Consider the following 16573-nt stretch of genomic DNA (forward strand, 5'->3'; position numbering starts at 1 on the left):
GAGAAACCCTGTCTTGAAAAACAAAAACAAAAAAAACAACAAAAAAAAAAACTACTGTCCTGTTTAAGGCCTATAATCCTAGCACTTGGGAAGTAGAGGCAGGAGGATCAGAAGTTCAAGGTCATCCTTGGCTACGTACCAAGTTTGAACAAGCCAATATGGGTTACATGAGACCCTGTCCCCAAAAATAAAAAGTTTGTGAAATTCAAGCTTATGGCATTAATTGGATCTTTACTTGTGATTTTTCTATTTTCCTTATAAACACTTATTGCTTAACAGAACAGCAATGGCCCAGTTCTGTCTCATCTATCTCTCAAATTATATAAAAAGGGTAAGAAAGACTCTCATATGAGCAAAACAGACACAGCACTGACAAGAAATACAGACTGTCTGAGTGTCTCCTCATTCCTCTCAAAGAAATAATTTTCAGTGGTTTTATGTGTAATGAGCATTTTGCACATGCATGCCTTGTGCCTGCAGAGGTCAGAGGAGGGCATTGGATCCTCCGGGACTAGGGCTACAAACAGTGGTGGGCTGCCATGTGGGTGCTGGGGATTGAACCTAGGACATCTCCAGCCACTCGGTGTTCTTTCCACACAAACCTTTGACTTCTCACTCACTTAGCAAACTACGGTTTTAACACATATCTGGGAAGCTTCCAAAATTCCTATTTCCAAATATGTCAGTTCAAATTTAGGATAAAAATGTGATTCTGTCAAACGAAATGTATTCTGAAATAGTAATATACTTCAAACTTATTATAACATTTTTCTAGCTAACTTTTAGATTACTTTAATCCTGTAACATGTTAAAACATTTCTAACGTGTTAAAAATGTAAATATATGCTAACTGCCAAACTGAATCATATATATGTATATATTCCCCTTTAATTAAATATATATGTATGAAAGTTTTTTTAATGATTTTTGTTTTAAGGTTTATGTATGTTTCTCTGTGTCTAACATATATGTGTAGGTATCTGCAGAAGCCAGAAGACATTAGATTCCCTGGAGCTGGAGTTATAGACACTTAAGAGCCACCCAAATGCTGGAATAAAACTTGGGTACTCTGGAAAAGAGCAAATGCTCTTAACTGCTTGGCCATCTCACCAGCCTCCCACTGTCCTTGTCTAATGACGGGTACAAATGAAAGACTGTAAGTGAATATTTCAATACAACCATTTGATGTGGAATTCCTCTCTGTATGCTATAAATATGTTTTATTACCATTGGTTAATAAAGAAGCTGCTTTATTTAGCCTATGGCAGGGTAGAATATAACTAAATGCAGAGAGAAAGAAGGCAGAGTCAGGAAGATGCTAGGTAGCTGCCCAAGAAGCAAGATATGAGGTTAACAAACCATGAGCCTCATGGTAAAATAGAAAATCATAGAAATGGGTTGATTTAAGATGTAAGAGCTAGCTAGAAATATGCCTGAGCCATTGGCCAAACAGTGTTATAATTAATATAGTTTGTGTGATTATTCAGGTCTGGGAGGCTGAGAAATGAAAGTACAGCTTCTGTTTACAGTCATTAAATATTAGTCCTTGGTTACGATGCATCTGCTTAAGAGAAGTAGCTTGAATAGAACTTTGATGGTGAATACTTTATCAAAATCTGTTATGCATGTTATATGGCTTAGTCACTGCTATACTGCTGTGAAGAAACATCATGACAATGGCAGCTTTAGGAAGGAAAGCATTTAACTCGGGGCTGGCTTACATTTTCAGAGGGTTAGTCTATTATCTTCATGGCAGGGAACATAGCAGCCCACAGAGTACTGGAGCAGTAGCTGAGAGCTACATCCTGATCCACGAAGGGGTGGGGAAAGAGAGAAAGACAGAGAGACAGAGGGACTGAGTCTGGTGTGGGCATTTGATACCTCAAAGGCCACCCACAGTGACACACTTCCTCCATCAAGGCCACACCTCCTAATCCTTGTAATCTTTTCAAAGAGTCCCTGGTGACTAAGCATTATCTGAAACTATGGAGGTCAGTCACATTCAAACTACAACATTATTTAATTAGCTATGCATAACTAGGTATTATAAAAATCCATCTGAAGAACTGGGGAAATGGCTCAGTTGATAAAGTCCTTGCTATACAAACACAAGGATTTTAATTTAGACCCCTAGCACACATGTAAAAGAAAACAAAACAAGGGTGGGTGCGTTGAATCTGGAATCCCAGTGCTGGGAAGACAAGACCAGAAGATCCCTGGAGTTCATTGGCTAGCCAGCCTAGTTGGAGAGCTCCATGTTCATTGAGAACCCTGTCTCAAAAGACAAGGTGGAGGGCAGTAAGATGCCTCAATGTAAGAGATGCTTGCTGCCAAGCCTGATGATAAATAACCTGAGTTTGATTGTGGGATTCACATGGAATCAGGCATTTTGGTTGGGACTGTTGGGTCCCCAGTAATGACACAGAGACTTATTATTAATTACGAAAGCTTAACCGATAGCTTAGGCTTGTCCTCTAGCTTTTTTTGTTGTTGTTGTTTGTTTGTTTGTTTCTCGAAACAGGGTTTTTCTGTGGCTTTGGAGCCTGTCCTGGAACTAGCTCTTGTACACCAGGCTGGCCTTGAACTCACAGAAATCCACCTGCCTCTGCCTCCCAAGTGCTGGGATTAAAGGCGTGCGCCACCACCAACCAGCTTGTCCCCTAGCTCTTATGACTTAAATTAACCCATTTCTATGACTTGTGGCATATACCTGTCCTCCTGAATGTCTTGCCCCCTCTCTGTTAACATTCCATGACGTGCGCACATGCACACACACACACACACACACACAGACACACACACGGAGAGCAATAGAGAAAGACATCTGAAGTTGATCTCCGGCCTTCACAATCATACACACATGCATATGTACCCTCCCTCATGAACACGTATATATACCATCCACACACTCACACACAAAACCCATTTGAATGTAGAGGGGTTAAAGTGGGATGAGAGAGAAGTATGGGGTAAACAGGATCAGTGTGTGTTTGCATATGTGAAAATGGCATAAAATTCGCTTTTTGTAATAATAGCATGCTAGTTAAAAAACAAGAGGAAAAATCTATACTTTATTATCATAGATACAAATGCAGATTTAAAAACCCATCCAGTGGGGCTGGCAAGATGTCTTGGTGGTTAAGAACAGTTGTTGCTCCTGCAGAGAACTCAAGTTTGGATCCTAGCATCCACGTGGTAGTTTACAACATCTGTAACTCCTGTTCCGGGACCTGAAACTCTCTTCTGATCTTCATGGGCACCAAGTACACAGGTAGTACACACACACGCAGGCAAAACACTCATACATATTAAAAAACAAATAAGTAAATAAAACAAACAAACAAACAAAGCCATGAATTCACAGAGGTCTTCCTGCCTCTGCCTCCCCGCTGCTGGTATTAAAGGTGTGTGCCACCACTTCAGGCCAAATTAAAGCAAAACAAACAAAACAAAAAATCCCCAAACAAATGTTTACAGAATATGTTTAAAAAGCTACACAGATGAAGTTGTATGTATGTGGCGGTGTGCACCTGTAATCCTGGAGACTGAGGCAAGAGGCACAGCAGTCAGCTGCTCACGGAAGGCAAGGTCAACCTTGGCTACCTGAGACCTTGTCTCAAAAAATAGAAAAGGAAGAAAGAAGAAAGATAGGAGGGAAGTGACAGGTATTTTTGGATCCTGGAAAGTTTCTCTGACGACACAGTAAGCCAGATCAAACCAAGTTAAAAGACCAGGTTTAATCTGAGCAAAGCAATTCCAGTAAAAGTGAGCAGAAGAGAAATCACAGTGCAGGTCCAAAAACCAGGGCTTAACTCCCCTGTAGGTGAGGTCTTGAGCTTCAGGGGAGGAGCCTGGACTTTAGGCAATCTTTCTGAGTGGGCAGGGTCTGAAGAGGGAGGAGCAGAGCCAGGCCAGAGTTTCCAGCATAGTACCCCGACCTTCTTGGATAAATGGGTGATGGTTCAAGTCTGCTTACTTCCTGACAACATGGGGACGGGGAGTCGGAAGTCAGTGGACTCACGCTCAAAAGGAGGTATAGATGAAGAAGCATTCAGTTAACTGCCATCCTAGAGGCCTCAGGAATCTGTTTCTTTTTTCTTTTTTTTCAAATATTTAATACGATTTCTGTCTGTATGTATGCCTGCAGGCCAGAAGAGGGCACCAGACCTCATTACAGATGGTTGTGAGCCACCATGTGGTTGCTGGGAATTGAACTCAGGACCTTTGGAAGAGCAGGCAATGCTCTTAACCTCTGAGCCATCCATCTCTCCAGCCCAGGAACCTGTTTCTTGAGGAAGCAGAGAAGGTAAGTTGCTAGGAGAAGAAAGAAAAAAAAGGGGGGGGGGGTTATTATCATAGCCCTATGAATGAGGCTAGCCATGGGAAGAGTGGAGATTGCTGGGAAGAATGAAGTGGAGACATGCCCTGGTTGTACATAAGAGGCGAGGTTGAATGACAAAGATGAACGAGCAAGACACAAGAGCAGATATGCTCTTCATTGGGACATTTTGAAAAACCGGAAGGTAGAGGGTCCCAGTTGTAGGACAGACCATTTATCCTGGATAGGTGCCCACTTGAGCCTGGAGATGTGGTACCAGCGCTGATGTCCCAGGAGCTTGTGGGGGCATGGCATGCCAAATTGGGGATGATGTGTTCCAGGAGTAACTGCACCATCACTTCTGCTGTTTCCCTGGAGATGGGAAACGCCTCCATCCATCCTGTAAAGGTGTCAACAAGAGATAATGGAGCTTTTTATAAGTGGGCATGTGGGTGAAGTCAACCTGCCAGTCCTTGCCCAGTTGGTATCCTAGCTTGGTGTCCTCAGAGCTGGTACATGGGCTGGCATAACTGGAAAGCTCTCTGCCATTTGGCCTTGGCACATGTCTAGCAGGAGGAGTGGACCTGTAAAATAGGAAGAGAGAAAGGAAGGAAGGGGATCAGGAGGGAAGAAAAGGACAGGAAAAGAGAAAAAACTATACTAATGTAAATTGAAGAAGCATGATTCTGTGTGTGTGGGGGGGGGCACATGCATGTGTATGGATGTGCAGGGGTCAGCCCTGAGTGTCATTCCTTAGGAACCATGTACTTTATTTTTTTTATGTTATATTATATTATATTATTTATTTTTATTTTTTGTTTTGTTAGAGACAGGGTTTCTCTATGTAGTCCTGGCTGTCCTGGAACTCTCTCTGTAGAACAGGCTGACCTTGAATTCAGATTGGTCTGTAGAACAGGTTGACTTTGAATGCAGAGATCCCTCTGCCTCTGGCTCTCAGGTGTTGGGATAAAGGTGTGTGCCACCACTGCCTAGTTATATGCACCTTATTTTTGGAGACAAATTCTCTTGCTGGCCTTTTCTCTAAATAGGCTAGGCTAGTCCCAGGGATGCTCTGTTCCCTCCCAGCACTGGCAACACACCCATGTGCCATCCTTGCTGGCTTTTTCTTCTGTGGGTTCTGGGGTTGAAATCATGTTCTTCTCATTTGCACAGCAAGGACTTTGTCTATGGAGCTACCCCTCAGTCCCAGCAGAGTAATGAATATACATGGAAAATTAAAAAAATCAACTACTTTGCATTTTCCAATCTGTACATTAACTCAATTTTTCAAAAGCTCCTAATTTTCATGTTATTCTAGGTTAATAAATCTTAAAAATAGATATATTTAAGCCAAAATTCTTTTTTCTTTTCTTTTCTTTCTTTTTTTTGGGGGGGGGGTTGGTTTTTCTACACAGGGTTTCTCTGTAGTTTTGGAGCCTGTTCTGGATAGTTCAGAGAGACCAGGCTGGCCTTGAACTCACAGCGATCCACCTGCCTCTACCTCCTGAGTGCTAGGATTAAAGGCATGTGCCACTACCGCCCCGCTAAGCCAAAATTTTCTGCTAATCACTGTGGAAAACATGATAACAAGTCAGATATATTTTCATTTAAAAAGTAAGAGCAGGGGCTAGAGAGATGGCTCAGCGGTTAAGAGCATTGCTTGCCCTTCCAGAGGTCCTGAGTTCAATTCCCCACAACCACATGGTGGCTCACAACCATCTGTAATGGGGTCTGGTGCCCTCTTCTGGCCTGCAGGCATATACAAAGACAGAATATTATATACATAATAAATAAATAAATATTAGAAAAAAAGTGAGTGCAAATTCCAAACCAGCCAGGGATGGCACACTCCTTAAATCACCAGCACTCAGGAAGCAGAGGTAGGCATATTTTTGTGTGTTTGAGGCTAGCCTGGTCCACATACATAAACAGTTCCAGGACAGCCGGGAGCCAGGACTACAGAGAAACCCTATCTAGAAAAAAACAAAACAAAACAACCCAAAACCAAAAGCCAAACAAACAAAGAGCTTGCTTTAATTAATTTGGCCATGATGATTTGAGTTGGTGGTCTATCTTCTTGCATCTTTGGGATCAATAATAATAAAACAGATCAAGCCGGGCGATGGTGGCGCACGCCTTTAATCCCAGCACTCAGGAGGCAGAGGCAGGCGGATCTCTGTGAGTTCGAGACCAGCCTGGTCTACAAGAGCTAGTTCCAGGACAGGCTCCAAAACCACAGAGAAACCCTGTCTCGAAAAACCAAAAAAAATAAATAAATAAAATAAAAAATAATAAAACAGATCAGAAATTACTATTAAGTGTAAGGTTGGTTAGCAAGACTATATGAAAGTCAGAATTGTGGGAAAGTATGAAGGAATATTTTTGTAATAAGCATCAAATTTCATTTAGAAAGAAAAGCTTCTATTAAATATATTTTAGATCTTATTTTATTTTTGAAAAAGTGTGTATGTGTGTAGTTTGTATGTATGTGTCTGTCATGTGAGTGCAGGGACATGGACTCAGGTCTTCTGGGAGAACAGCAAGCATTCTTATCACAGAGCCATCTGTCCAGTCATATTAAATGAGTTGTAGAGAAAAAGAATTACTGCTTTTAAAGTCAACCTTAAAGTATATAAAAATCATAAATCAAATATGAATATCTTCATTTAGTTTTTTTATTTCCAGCCCTGAGGATTGATCCAGGCCTCTTGCCTGCTGGGTAAAAGCCGGCCTCCAACTTGCAATCCTTTGACCCAGTGGTCCTCAACCTTCCTCACGTTGCGACCCTTTCATCCGGTTTTCGTGTTGTTGTGACCCCCAACATTTATTTCGTTGCTACATTATAACTGTAATTTTGCTACTCTTATGAATCTTCTTTTTAATTTATTTGTTTGTATTTTATGTATGCATTTTCCCTGCATACATGACTATGCATGATCCAGATCCCCTGGAACTGGAGTTACAGACAGTTGTGAGCTGCAATGTGGGTGCTAGGTCCTCTGGAAGAGCAATTAGTGCTCTTGTTTTTTTTGTTTTTTTTTTCTCTGTAGCTTTGGAGCCTGTCCCAGAACTAGCTCTTGTAGACCAGGCTGGCCTCGAACTCACAGAGATCTGCCTTCCTCTGCCTCCTAAATGCTGGGATTAAAGGCGTGCGCCACCACTGCCCAGCACTACAAGTGTGCGTAACTGCTGAGCCATCTCTCCAGCCCCGTTATGAATATTAATGTAAATGTCTGATGTGTGACCCATTCTACCCACAGGCTGAGCACCACTGTTCCAGCTCAGCTTCCTGAGGAGCACAAGGCACACTCATGTCTCTTCTGACCTGTTTTCTTAGCCTCAAGAATTAGCGTTGAGACAGGGCTTATCCTCTGTCTGTTCTTTTCTTTTTAAATTAATTAATTTTTTAAAAACAATCTTTTTTCATTTTACATACCAATCCCAGTTCCCACTCCTTCCCCTTCTGCTCCCCCCACCTCCCCCCCCCATTCCCCATCCATGCCTTAGAGAGGGTAAGGCTTCCCATGGGAGTCAACGAAGTCTATCCTAGCACATCACTTTGAAGCAGGACCAAGGCCCTCCTCTCTATATCTTGGCTGAGCAAGGTATCCCTTCAAAGAGAATGGGCTCCAAAAAGCCAGTACAAGCACTAGGGATAAATCCTGGTCCCGCTGCCAGCGGCCCCAGAGACTGCCCCAGCTATGCAACTGTCACCTACATTTAGAGGGCCTAGTTTGGTCCTATGCTGGTTCTGCCGCTGTCAGTCCGGAGTCAGTGAGCTCCCATTACTGTTCATTCAGTAACTCCGTCTTGGAAAAAAAAAAATGTTGAGTACCTGCAAAATACAGGCACCTATGAGGATAGTTGGTTCTAAGTAGTTTAAAAACTAGGAAGATTGTAATAAGAAAGTGAGGCATTAGAAGATGATAGTTAGGTGTGGTTTTTGGATTGAGTTTTTTAGGCCCAGAAAGAGTTAAACGGAAGAGCTGGTAGATGGGACCATCTGGGCCCTGGGGTGGGTGGGTGGGGTCGGGGGAGATTGTTAGGGAATTGAAGCTGGGCTAAGGGAACCGGGCTGCGTCTACTTCCAGCATCTTTCTCTAATTATGAGCCATTCTCAGCCTTCTGCAACCTCCAGCCTTCCTGCACAACCTAGAGCGCTTGTGAAATTACAAACGGCGCAGACCAGAGAGCACAAAGTCTGGAAGTTGGTTCGGGCCCTTGACGGCGAGTGTGCTTGGGCGAGTTGCTCACCTTCTAGGAGCCTGCTTTCTCATCTGCAGAATGGGAAGATGGAGCTTGTGCTTTGTCCAGACACACTGAGATTTGTTGCTCTCTTGGGCTAGCTGGTTACAGTTTTGGGAAGTGTACTCTTTCTCCTGTGGTGGGAGGAGCAAAGCTCGGCCAGAGGCTTTCACACACCCAGCCATTTCCATTCCTACCTCCCCTCCTCCTTTTTCCCTTTCCCCCCCTCTTTTCCCCTCCCACTTAAATTCAGAACCGTTGTTGCCAGGGATTATGGCCCTTTGTTCTCTGGAGGTTTAAACCACCACCTGTTTTGCTTTGATTTGTTGTTTAAAAGGTGTCGCCTGTTGTGTTCAGACTACTGCTAGCTAAAATTGCCAAAACGTGCAGCTAATGAGTCTAAGTATCATACTGGTTCAACACTCGTACATCAAGTGCATGTCCCTTTTCATTGTTTTTTTTTTAATTCCTGATTATCCCTACTCGCAATAACCACCTCCTTTACTTGTTGGCATGGCCATTAGCACTAACACAAAGGTATCTTTTAAAAGCAATATACACATTCATCTGAAAGTCTCTCTTTCTCTGTGTGTGTCTCTTTCAGAAAGGCTTTGCCTACAGGTTGGTCTCTAATTTCTCATCCTCCAGCCTGGGTTTTACTGCTGTGTGGATTATAGCCATCACCACTGTGGGGACTTCCAATGGATTGTAAACTTTCTCTGCAACTTGAATATTCATAAAGGTCACCAAGGATGGAAGGGGGCAGCAAGGTGACTCAGTAGGTAAGGGCCCCTGTTGCCAAACCTGGAAAACCCGAGCTTAATCTTGGGACCCACATAGTGGAAGGAGGAAACCTGCTTGAACATGGTGGCCCCTGGTCTCCATAGACAGTGCCTCTACCACAATAAAAAAACAAACAAAAAAACCCAAAACAAAAACCCAACAACAAAACAAAACAACAACAACAACAAAAAACCAAACCTGGGGATCTTGTTAAAAATGCAGATTAGTAGATCAGGGAGGTTGAACTGCTATCTAGTCCTCAGGTGAAGAAACAAAACAAAACAAAAAAACCTGGGGCTCCGGTTAAGATGCAGATTAGTAGATGGGGTGGTGAAACTGCTAGCAAGCCCTCAGGTGAAGCCCAGGCTGCTGGGCCTGAGCACAATTGCAGTTTCAAGGCCCTGTAGCATTGAGGACAAGGGCTAGGTGGTGCTTTGATACTTGTTACTTAGGATCAGACCTTTTTCCTTCTCTTTCCAGGTCCATGATTTACACCCACACCTGACAGTTGTTTTGATAATCGCTTTGTTGTGCTTTCTTCTTTTTTTCTTCCCTTCTTAATCAACAGTGACATATGACAAGGTCTGTTTCTGCTCACATCTACATCGAGACATCAGTAATCCAGCTTTGTGTTGTTGTTGTTTTCTTTCAAGCCATGTTTTCCCTGTCTAACTCTGGCTGTCTTCTGGATTTAGCTCTTTAGACCTGGCTGGCCTTGAACTCACAGAGCTCCACCTGCTTCTGCCTCCACAGAGCTGGGACTAGAGGTGGGTGCCACCACCACCTGGCAATAATCCAGTTTTAAAGAATCAGTTTTACCTCCCTCTTGTTGTGCAACTTTGGATAGTCCCCTAAACACAAGTTTAGAACGGTAAACTTGAAGACATGCCACCAATATTTCCCTTCCTTCCTTCCTTCCTTCCTTCCTTCCTTCCTTCCTTCCTTCCTTCCTTCCTTTCTTTCTTTCTTTTTTTTTGGTTTTTCAAGACAGGGTTTCTCTGTGGCTTTGGAGCCTGTCCTGGAACTAGCTCTGTAGACCAGGCTGGTCTCGAACTCACAGAGATCCGCCTGCTTCTGCCTCCCGAGTGCTGGGATTAAAGGCATGCGCCACCACCGCCCGACTTCCCGATATTTCTTTTAGCTCCACACGGAACCCTCTGACTAATGCAGCTCTACAGTTGCCTCCTTGCAGTAATTTAACATTTGGATGCCTTATTTCCTTTTAAAGGCATGGAATATTCCTTTAAAAAAAATAAAATCCCACAATTTTTGCTATTCAAACAAAGCCTTTTCGAATTTATTCTCAGCTGCGAGTCTTTATTTAAAGCAGTATTAGATAAGCATAAATACTTACACGTTTTAATATTTTTCATGTCCTTAATGTTTCTAGCTTGTCTTATATAGGAAATATCTGATCTTGTTAATGGAGGTATTTTCAATATCAAACAGTGCTTCATTATAAACAGCATTTTGGGGAGAATCAATGAAGGATGAAAGAAAAGATTCTTTTTTTTAATACTTAAATGTCTTCTATTGTACCACATTTGTTGAAAACCAGGGTGTTAATGGATAAGAAAAATTAGACAGTTCTGGTACAGTAAAAATCATGAAGTGTCAATCCACATCAGCAAGCTGGGTATGTTACAAAATATTAAAAACATGCATTGGCTAAAGGATCAAAAATAACATCACCTTTAAAAATCTTTAAGAGATGAAATATGTAGGTATTAGTAAGACTTCTCTCTTGTACCACCTATTAGCCACCACTCTTTTAAGGAAATAAAATTTTAAATTTAGTTTGGGCCCAAATCCATATCCTAACAAGCTAACTGCGCTTTCAGTGTCATTGTTTTGTACCTTTCACGTTTTGCATCCACTGGGATTGCATTTTTCTTAACGGTTCTCCGTGGTTGAAATGTTAAAGAAATGAAATAGGGCTTTCTCATGTTACAGTCCCAAGGAAACGAAGACTGCAAAGCCCATTCTGCGATGTTGAACAGGCCTACAAGGTGCACACCCTGCAACTGCTTCATAGCCCAATTTGATCTCTGGGTTTTTGCACAGCTCCTCTTTTTTTTTTTTTTTTTTTTGGATGATGTAAACCGCGCAGGAGCATTACAGTACCCCCACCTTGGAGGAGGATGCGAGAACAATCACCTTGGACTGCCAGTTTTTCTTAAACATGTAGCCATGGGCTACAGGCCCGAATATCCGCCCCCAAACGGGGTTCACAACAATCGTTTCCTCCCTCCCCGCCTTTTACATACAGTACACATACAAATACACACACATAGAGCAGCCAGCAGGGGCGGGCCGGGCGCGACCACTGTGCCAGCCGCGGGGGTGGGAGACAATCAGCTCCGGCCCGTCTCCCTGGAGGCCCTTCCCCTCCCTCCGGTCCCACGGCCCCTGGCTGCTGTTACTTGTAAGCAGAGGCACCTGTGGGCCCTAGCGTCTCCAAGAGCTCCGCTTCCGAGCCACGACCCTCGCCAGCCGCAGCGCCACCCCCATCTGGGCGAGCAGTTGGTACGGCCCAGCGCTAGCGGGCGCCGAGCGGGAGCCGCGCGGGAGCGGCGCAGCGACGACGACGGCGGCGGCGGCGGCGGCGGTGGCGGTTGCAGCTCGGAGCCGTTGAGACGCCTCTGCGGCAGCTGGTGGCGCAGGTGGCCGGCGTGGACGTGGGCACAGGCGGCCAGCGCGCCCCGCAGCCCCAGCGTCGCTGCCCGGCAGGTGAGGGCCGCCCCGCCCCCGCTCGGCGCGGGTGGGAAGCGGGCGGCCGCGCTAGCTGCCTCCCTCCCCTCTCCCGCCGCGCCCCTCCCTCGTGGGCTGCGGCCCGTGGGAAAAGCCCTGGCAGCGATGGGGTGGGGAGGCGGGCGGCCGGGTGGCGGGCGGTGATGCTGCCTCAGGTGGCGGCGGCCACAGGCCCGGACGCTGCTCGGGACCGAGGCCGCGCTCCGAGGAGGCGCGCAGGCGGCTTCCCCCTCCCCCTCCGCGGCCTCCCTTCCCCCTGCCCGCCTCCCCGCGGCCCCTCCCTGGGGTTTGCGCTTTAACCGCCCTCCCTGCTGTCCCTCGCAGGCTCGTCGGGACACCCCGAGGCATCCTCCCCCGCCCGCGGGCCCGCCAGTCCCAGCTCGTGTCCGCGCTCGCATCTCCCGATAGCGGCTGCGCTGCTCCCCCTTCTGGTCTTGGGACTCCCGGCGTCGCCCCTCCAACATGACTCGCGATTTCAAACCTGGAGACCTCATCTTCGCCAAGATGAAAGGTTATCCTCATTGGCCAGCTCGAGTAAGTGATTTGTAGCCCCGGTGGAGCGGTGCGGCAACCTTTCCAGAGGCCTACTTCCCATCGTTTCTTCTCCGCTTCCTCTCCCTCGCTTCCCTTTACCGTTACTTGGATCCTTTCATTTTAGGTTTTTTTCAGTACTCTTCCCGTGCAATTGTAAAATTGTCGGCTTTTCTGCACACCCGCGCTTTCCCTGTGGCTTGCTTTTGAGTCTGACAGGTGTTCTTTATAGGAAATATTTAGAGATGACATTCAGCTAATGTTCCATTGTAGGCGAAATCAACAAGTATGATCTTTATGTTTAAAAATGACATTTCCTTAAATCTTGGAATTTTGAATAAAATACAAATCGTCAACAAAATATGCAAACTACAAACCCTTGTATGTCAGATGTGATTAAACTAGATTTAGACATGTTTAATATAGGATTTGCAGTTGGTGATGCACTTGGGCCTTTTAAATTCACATTCCTTGTCTTATGACCTTGAAGTTGTTTTTGTTTTTTTGTTCCCCACAGGCAAGGGGGAGGGTGTAGACGGGACCCCGGGTTAAGGAAACCTGAGAAGTCTTAAGGACTCAAGATGTGACATGAAAACCCAAGCTCCATTTTCAGAGAAAAAGTGTTGATTTTTTTTTTCTAGTTTATAATGGTGCCTAGGATTAGAACATGATAAAGAATTTTGATTAGATAAACTCAAAATTTTTTAGAAAATAAACTGATGTTCTGAAATTGTAATTATTCTTCATACAGTTCATTTTTTTTTTTTTTTTGTTTTTTGAGACAAAGTTTCTCTGTGCAGCCCTGGCAGTTCTGGAACTCACTCTAAATTAACTTGTTTCTTCCAAGACAGTACTTCTTCCTGTAGCTCTCTTTGTCCTGGAACTTGCTCTAAAGGCCCAGCTGATCTTGAACTCGTAGATCTGCCTGCCTCTGCCTCCCAAGAGCTGGAATTAAAGGTGTGCGCCATCACTGCCAGTTGAAAAATTAATTATTTTAGAAATCTTTGTTTATGGATGTTTTGCCTTCGTATATATTTGTACACCACTTCCATGACTTGTGCTGTGTGCAAAAGGTTGTTTGATCCCTGAAACTGAAGTTTCAGACAGCTCAGAGCTGCTGTGTGGATACTAGGAATTGAACTTGGATACTCTGGAAGATCAGCAAGTACTCTTAACGGTTGAGCCATCACTCCAGCTAAGGAGTTCATTTGGATTGTAATAGGATGTTTTTATCAACCCCCCCCCCCCATTTTCTTTTTCTTAGAAGCAGCTCAATTTGTTTTTTGATTTGTTTGTTTGCTTGCTTGTCAGTTGGTTTGTCATTTGAGACAGGGTTTCTCTGTTTAACAACTCTGGCTGTCCTGGATTAAAGTCATGCTTCACCACAGACCTGGAGTTCTGACCCTTACTGTTATTCAAACATGGGAAAATAGTGCTTTAAGCTTTTGTTTCGGTCTTCTTTTATATTACTTTTTTTTTTTTTTTTTTAATTATTTCGGTGTGTAAGTTTGTGTGTTATATGTATGCGAGTACCTGAGGAGGCCAGAAGAGGGTGATGGACCCTAGAAGAAGTGGTTGTAGGGGGCTTGGCACGGGTGTTAGGAGCTGAACTGGATCTTTGGAAGAGTTGCAAGTACTCTTAACCACAGAACCATTTCTCTAGCCTCACATTACTTACTGTTTGTAGAGCCCTCCTGCAGGATTGCACAGCAGGTGGAGACTCCTGTATGAAATGCTTGGTGTCAGATGTGTTCTGAAAATTAAGTAATTGAGGATTTTAGAAAGCTAATTGTGGTACACTGCTTTAAGATTTGCTGCTGGGCCTGACAGTGGTGGCAGGCATAGCCTTTAAACTTATCACTTGGGAGGCAGAGGCAGGTGGATTTCTCACTTCAAAGATAGTCAGGGCTACATAGAGAAACTGTCTGGAAAAAGAAATAAAAACAATTTGTATGAAAAATAATTACGATTTCAAAACATCACAGTTCATTTTTTAAATGATTTTGAGTTTATCTAATCAAAATTCTTTTAAGTATTATCTATCATGTTCTGATCCTAGGTACTCTGTCTCAGAAAACAAAACAAAAGATTTGCTGCTGGGATGATTTAGTAAGCACATGATAACCTTAGTATTTTTTCAAACAAGGATAAAACTGTTAAATGTATGGAAAAAAAGGACTTTGGTGTCAGTACAGGTTTTACCACCAAATGAGTTCTGGGAAAAATAATCTTGCCTTTAGAACTTATTTGAATGGATTTGTAAAATGAGTCAATTTTGTATCAGATCCATTTGGGGTGTCTTATTCTATGAGTTCATACGTGTGTGGCAGGGTGTGTAAGATTTAAGAAAGCTTTACCTTTTCTGATCTTTCTTTTAGGTAGATGAAGTTCCTGATGGAGCTGTGAAACCACCCACAAACAAACTACCAATTTTCTTTTTTGGAACCCATGAGACGTAAGTCCTGTTAGTATTAAGCTCAAATGACAATGTTGCAGAGGTTAGGCATAGAATGTAAAGCAAGTAGAGATTTCAAAATTCAAGGGGAAGTGACAGTGAAGTAGAAAACGTTTTTTAAGGACAGGGTCTCATTATGTAGTCCTGGCTGGCCTCTGGTGTTCCGTGTAGACCAGGCTATCTTGAACTCACAAAGATGAACCTGTGTCTGCCTCCCATGTTTGGGGATAAAATGCCACCATATCTGGACTGAGATGGAAAGCTTAAAAGTGATCTTTAAAGTTTCCTTTACTTTTTTTAAATTTATTTTTTTGTTCATTACTGGAACATTGTTGTTTGTTTGAGACAGACTATAACTATGTATCCATGGCTAAGAACTCACTATATAGACAAGGTTGGCATTGAACTCAAAAGAGATCCGTCGCCTCTGCCCCTTAAGTTCTGGGATGTAAATGTGCCACCATGCCTGACTGGGCAGCCTTGTTTGAAGGTAGAGATTAAGGACGGTACATCTTGGGAAAAACTAAAAGGAACGTTGGACACAGGGAATGAGGAGTGGATGTGATCAGAATATGCTATGTAATGTATGAAGTTTTCAGAGTTAGAAAAAAATAACGGAAGGCCGGGCGGTGGTGGCGCACGTCTTTAATCCCAGCACTTGGGAGGCAGAGGCAGGTGGATCTCTGTGAGTTCGAGACCAGCCTGGTCTACAAGAGCTAGTTCCAGGACAGGCTCCAAAACCACAGAGAAACCCTGTCTCGAAAAACTTAAAAAAACAAAACAAAACAAAACAAAAAAAAAACGGAATAGATGCTGTGTGTAAGAAGTTACCCTCTCAGTGATCCCAGGATGAAAATAGTAGCAAGGCTTTGAGTATTCTTTGTAAGTAAAATCAGGACAGCCTGGCGCTGTGTTAGGTCTTGTCCTCTTAGCCACACAGATGCCATGAAGAAAAGAGGGAAGCGAGACAGTGCCCTGTGTGAGTTTTTATTCTGACTCCTGTCCCAGGTGTATGTATGGCTAGCTGGTGAAGGAAATTGGTATTCTTCTATACAGCTGAATGTTGAACTGTTTGTTCCTTATAACCACTATTTCAACTTATTGCCAAAGCTTATTTTCTTAGATACCTATAATTGATTAGCCTTATGTGCACTGTGTAATCTACCTGAATTGAACTTAATGTAATCTATAGGATAGGCTAGTTTACTTGACATGAAAATTATTGACACCTTGATTATCACTATGTATTGTTTTTTTTCCTTTTCTCTCATATATTACATCCCAACCACTCTTTCCCTTCTTTTTTCTCCTCCCAGTCTCTCACCCCCAGATCTACTTCTCCATTTTCCTTCAGGAAAGACAGGCCTCCCAGGGATATCAACCATACATCACATACCAAGTTATAAGAAGAGGCACATAGCTCATATCAAGGCTGAACAAGGCAGGCTAGTAGGAGGAATCATGTTGGGTTTTTTTTGTTTGTTTGTTTT

The 16573-nt window shown here is 43.6% G+C and overlaps 1 protein-coding gene across 4 annotated transcripts in view; it reads left to right on the plus strand.

Moving 5' to 3' along the window:
• The first annotated feature begins 11909 nt into the window (after window positions 1–11909).
• The window catches only part of Psip1 (PC4 and SRSF1 interacting protein 1), a 41268-nt gene continuing 36604 nt past the window's right edge, over window positions 11910–16573 (plus strand). For 3 of the 4 annotated variants that reach the window (XM_057784092.1, XM_057784093.1, XM_057784091.1), the window contains exons 1-3: window positions 11914–12076; window positions 12422–12631; window positions 15007–15083. In XM_057784092.1, coding sequence (XP_057640075.1) covers window positions 12560–12631; window positions 15007–15083 — 149 coding nt within the window. In that variant the 5' untranslated portion in view covers window positions 11914–12076; window positions 12422–12559. Of the gene's footprint in view, window positions 12077–12421; window positions 12632–15006; window positions 15084–16573 lie in introns of all 4 variants that reach the window. The other variant, XM_057784090.1, reaches the window with a different exon arrangement.

Source organism: Chionomys nivalis, chromosome 11, assembly GCF_950005125.1.
Source record: "Chionomys nivalis chromosome 11, mChiNiv1.1, whole genome shotgun sequence".
In the NCBI taxonomy this organism is placed as follows: domain Eukaryota; kingdom Metazoa; phylum Chordata; class Mammalia; order Rodentia; family Cricetidae; genus Chionomys; species Chionomys nivalis.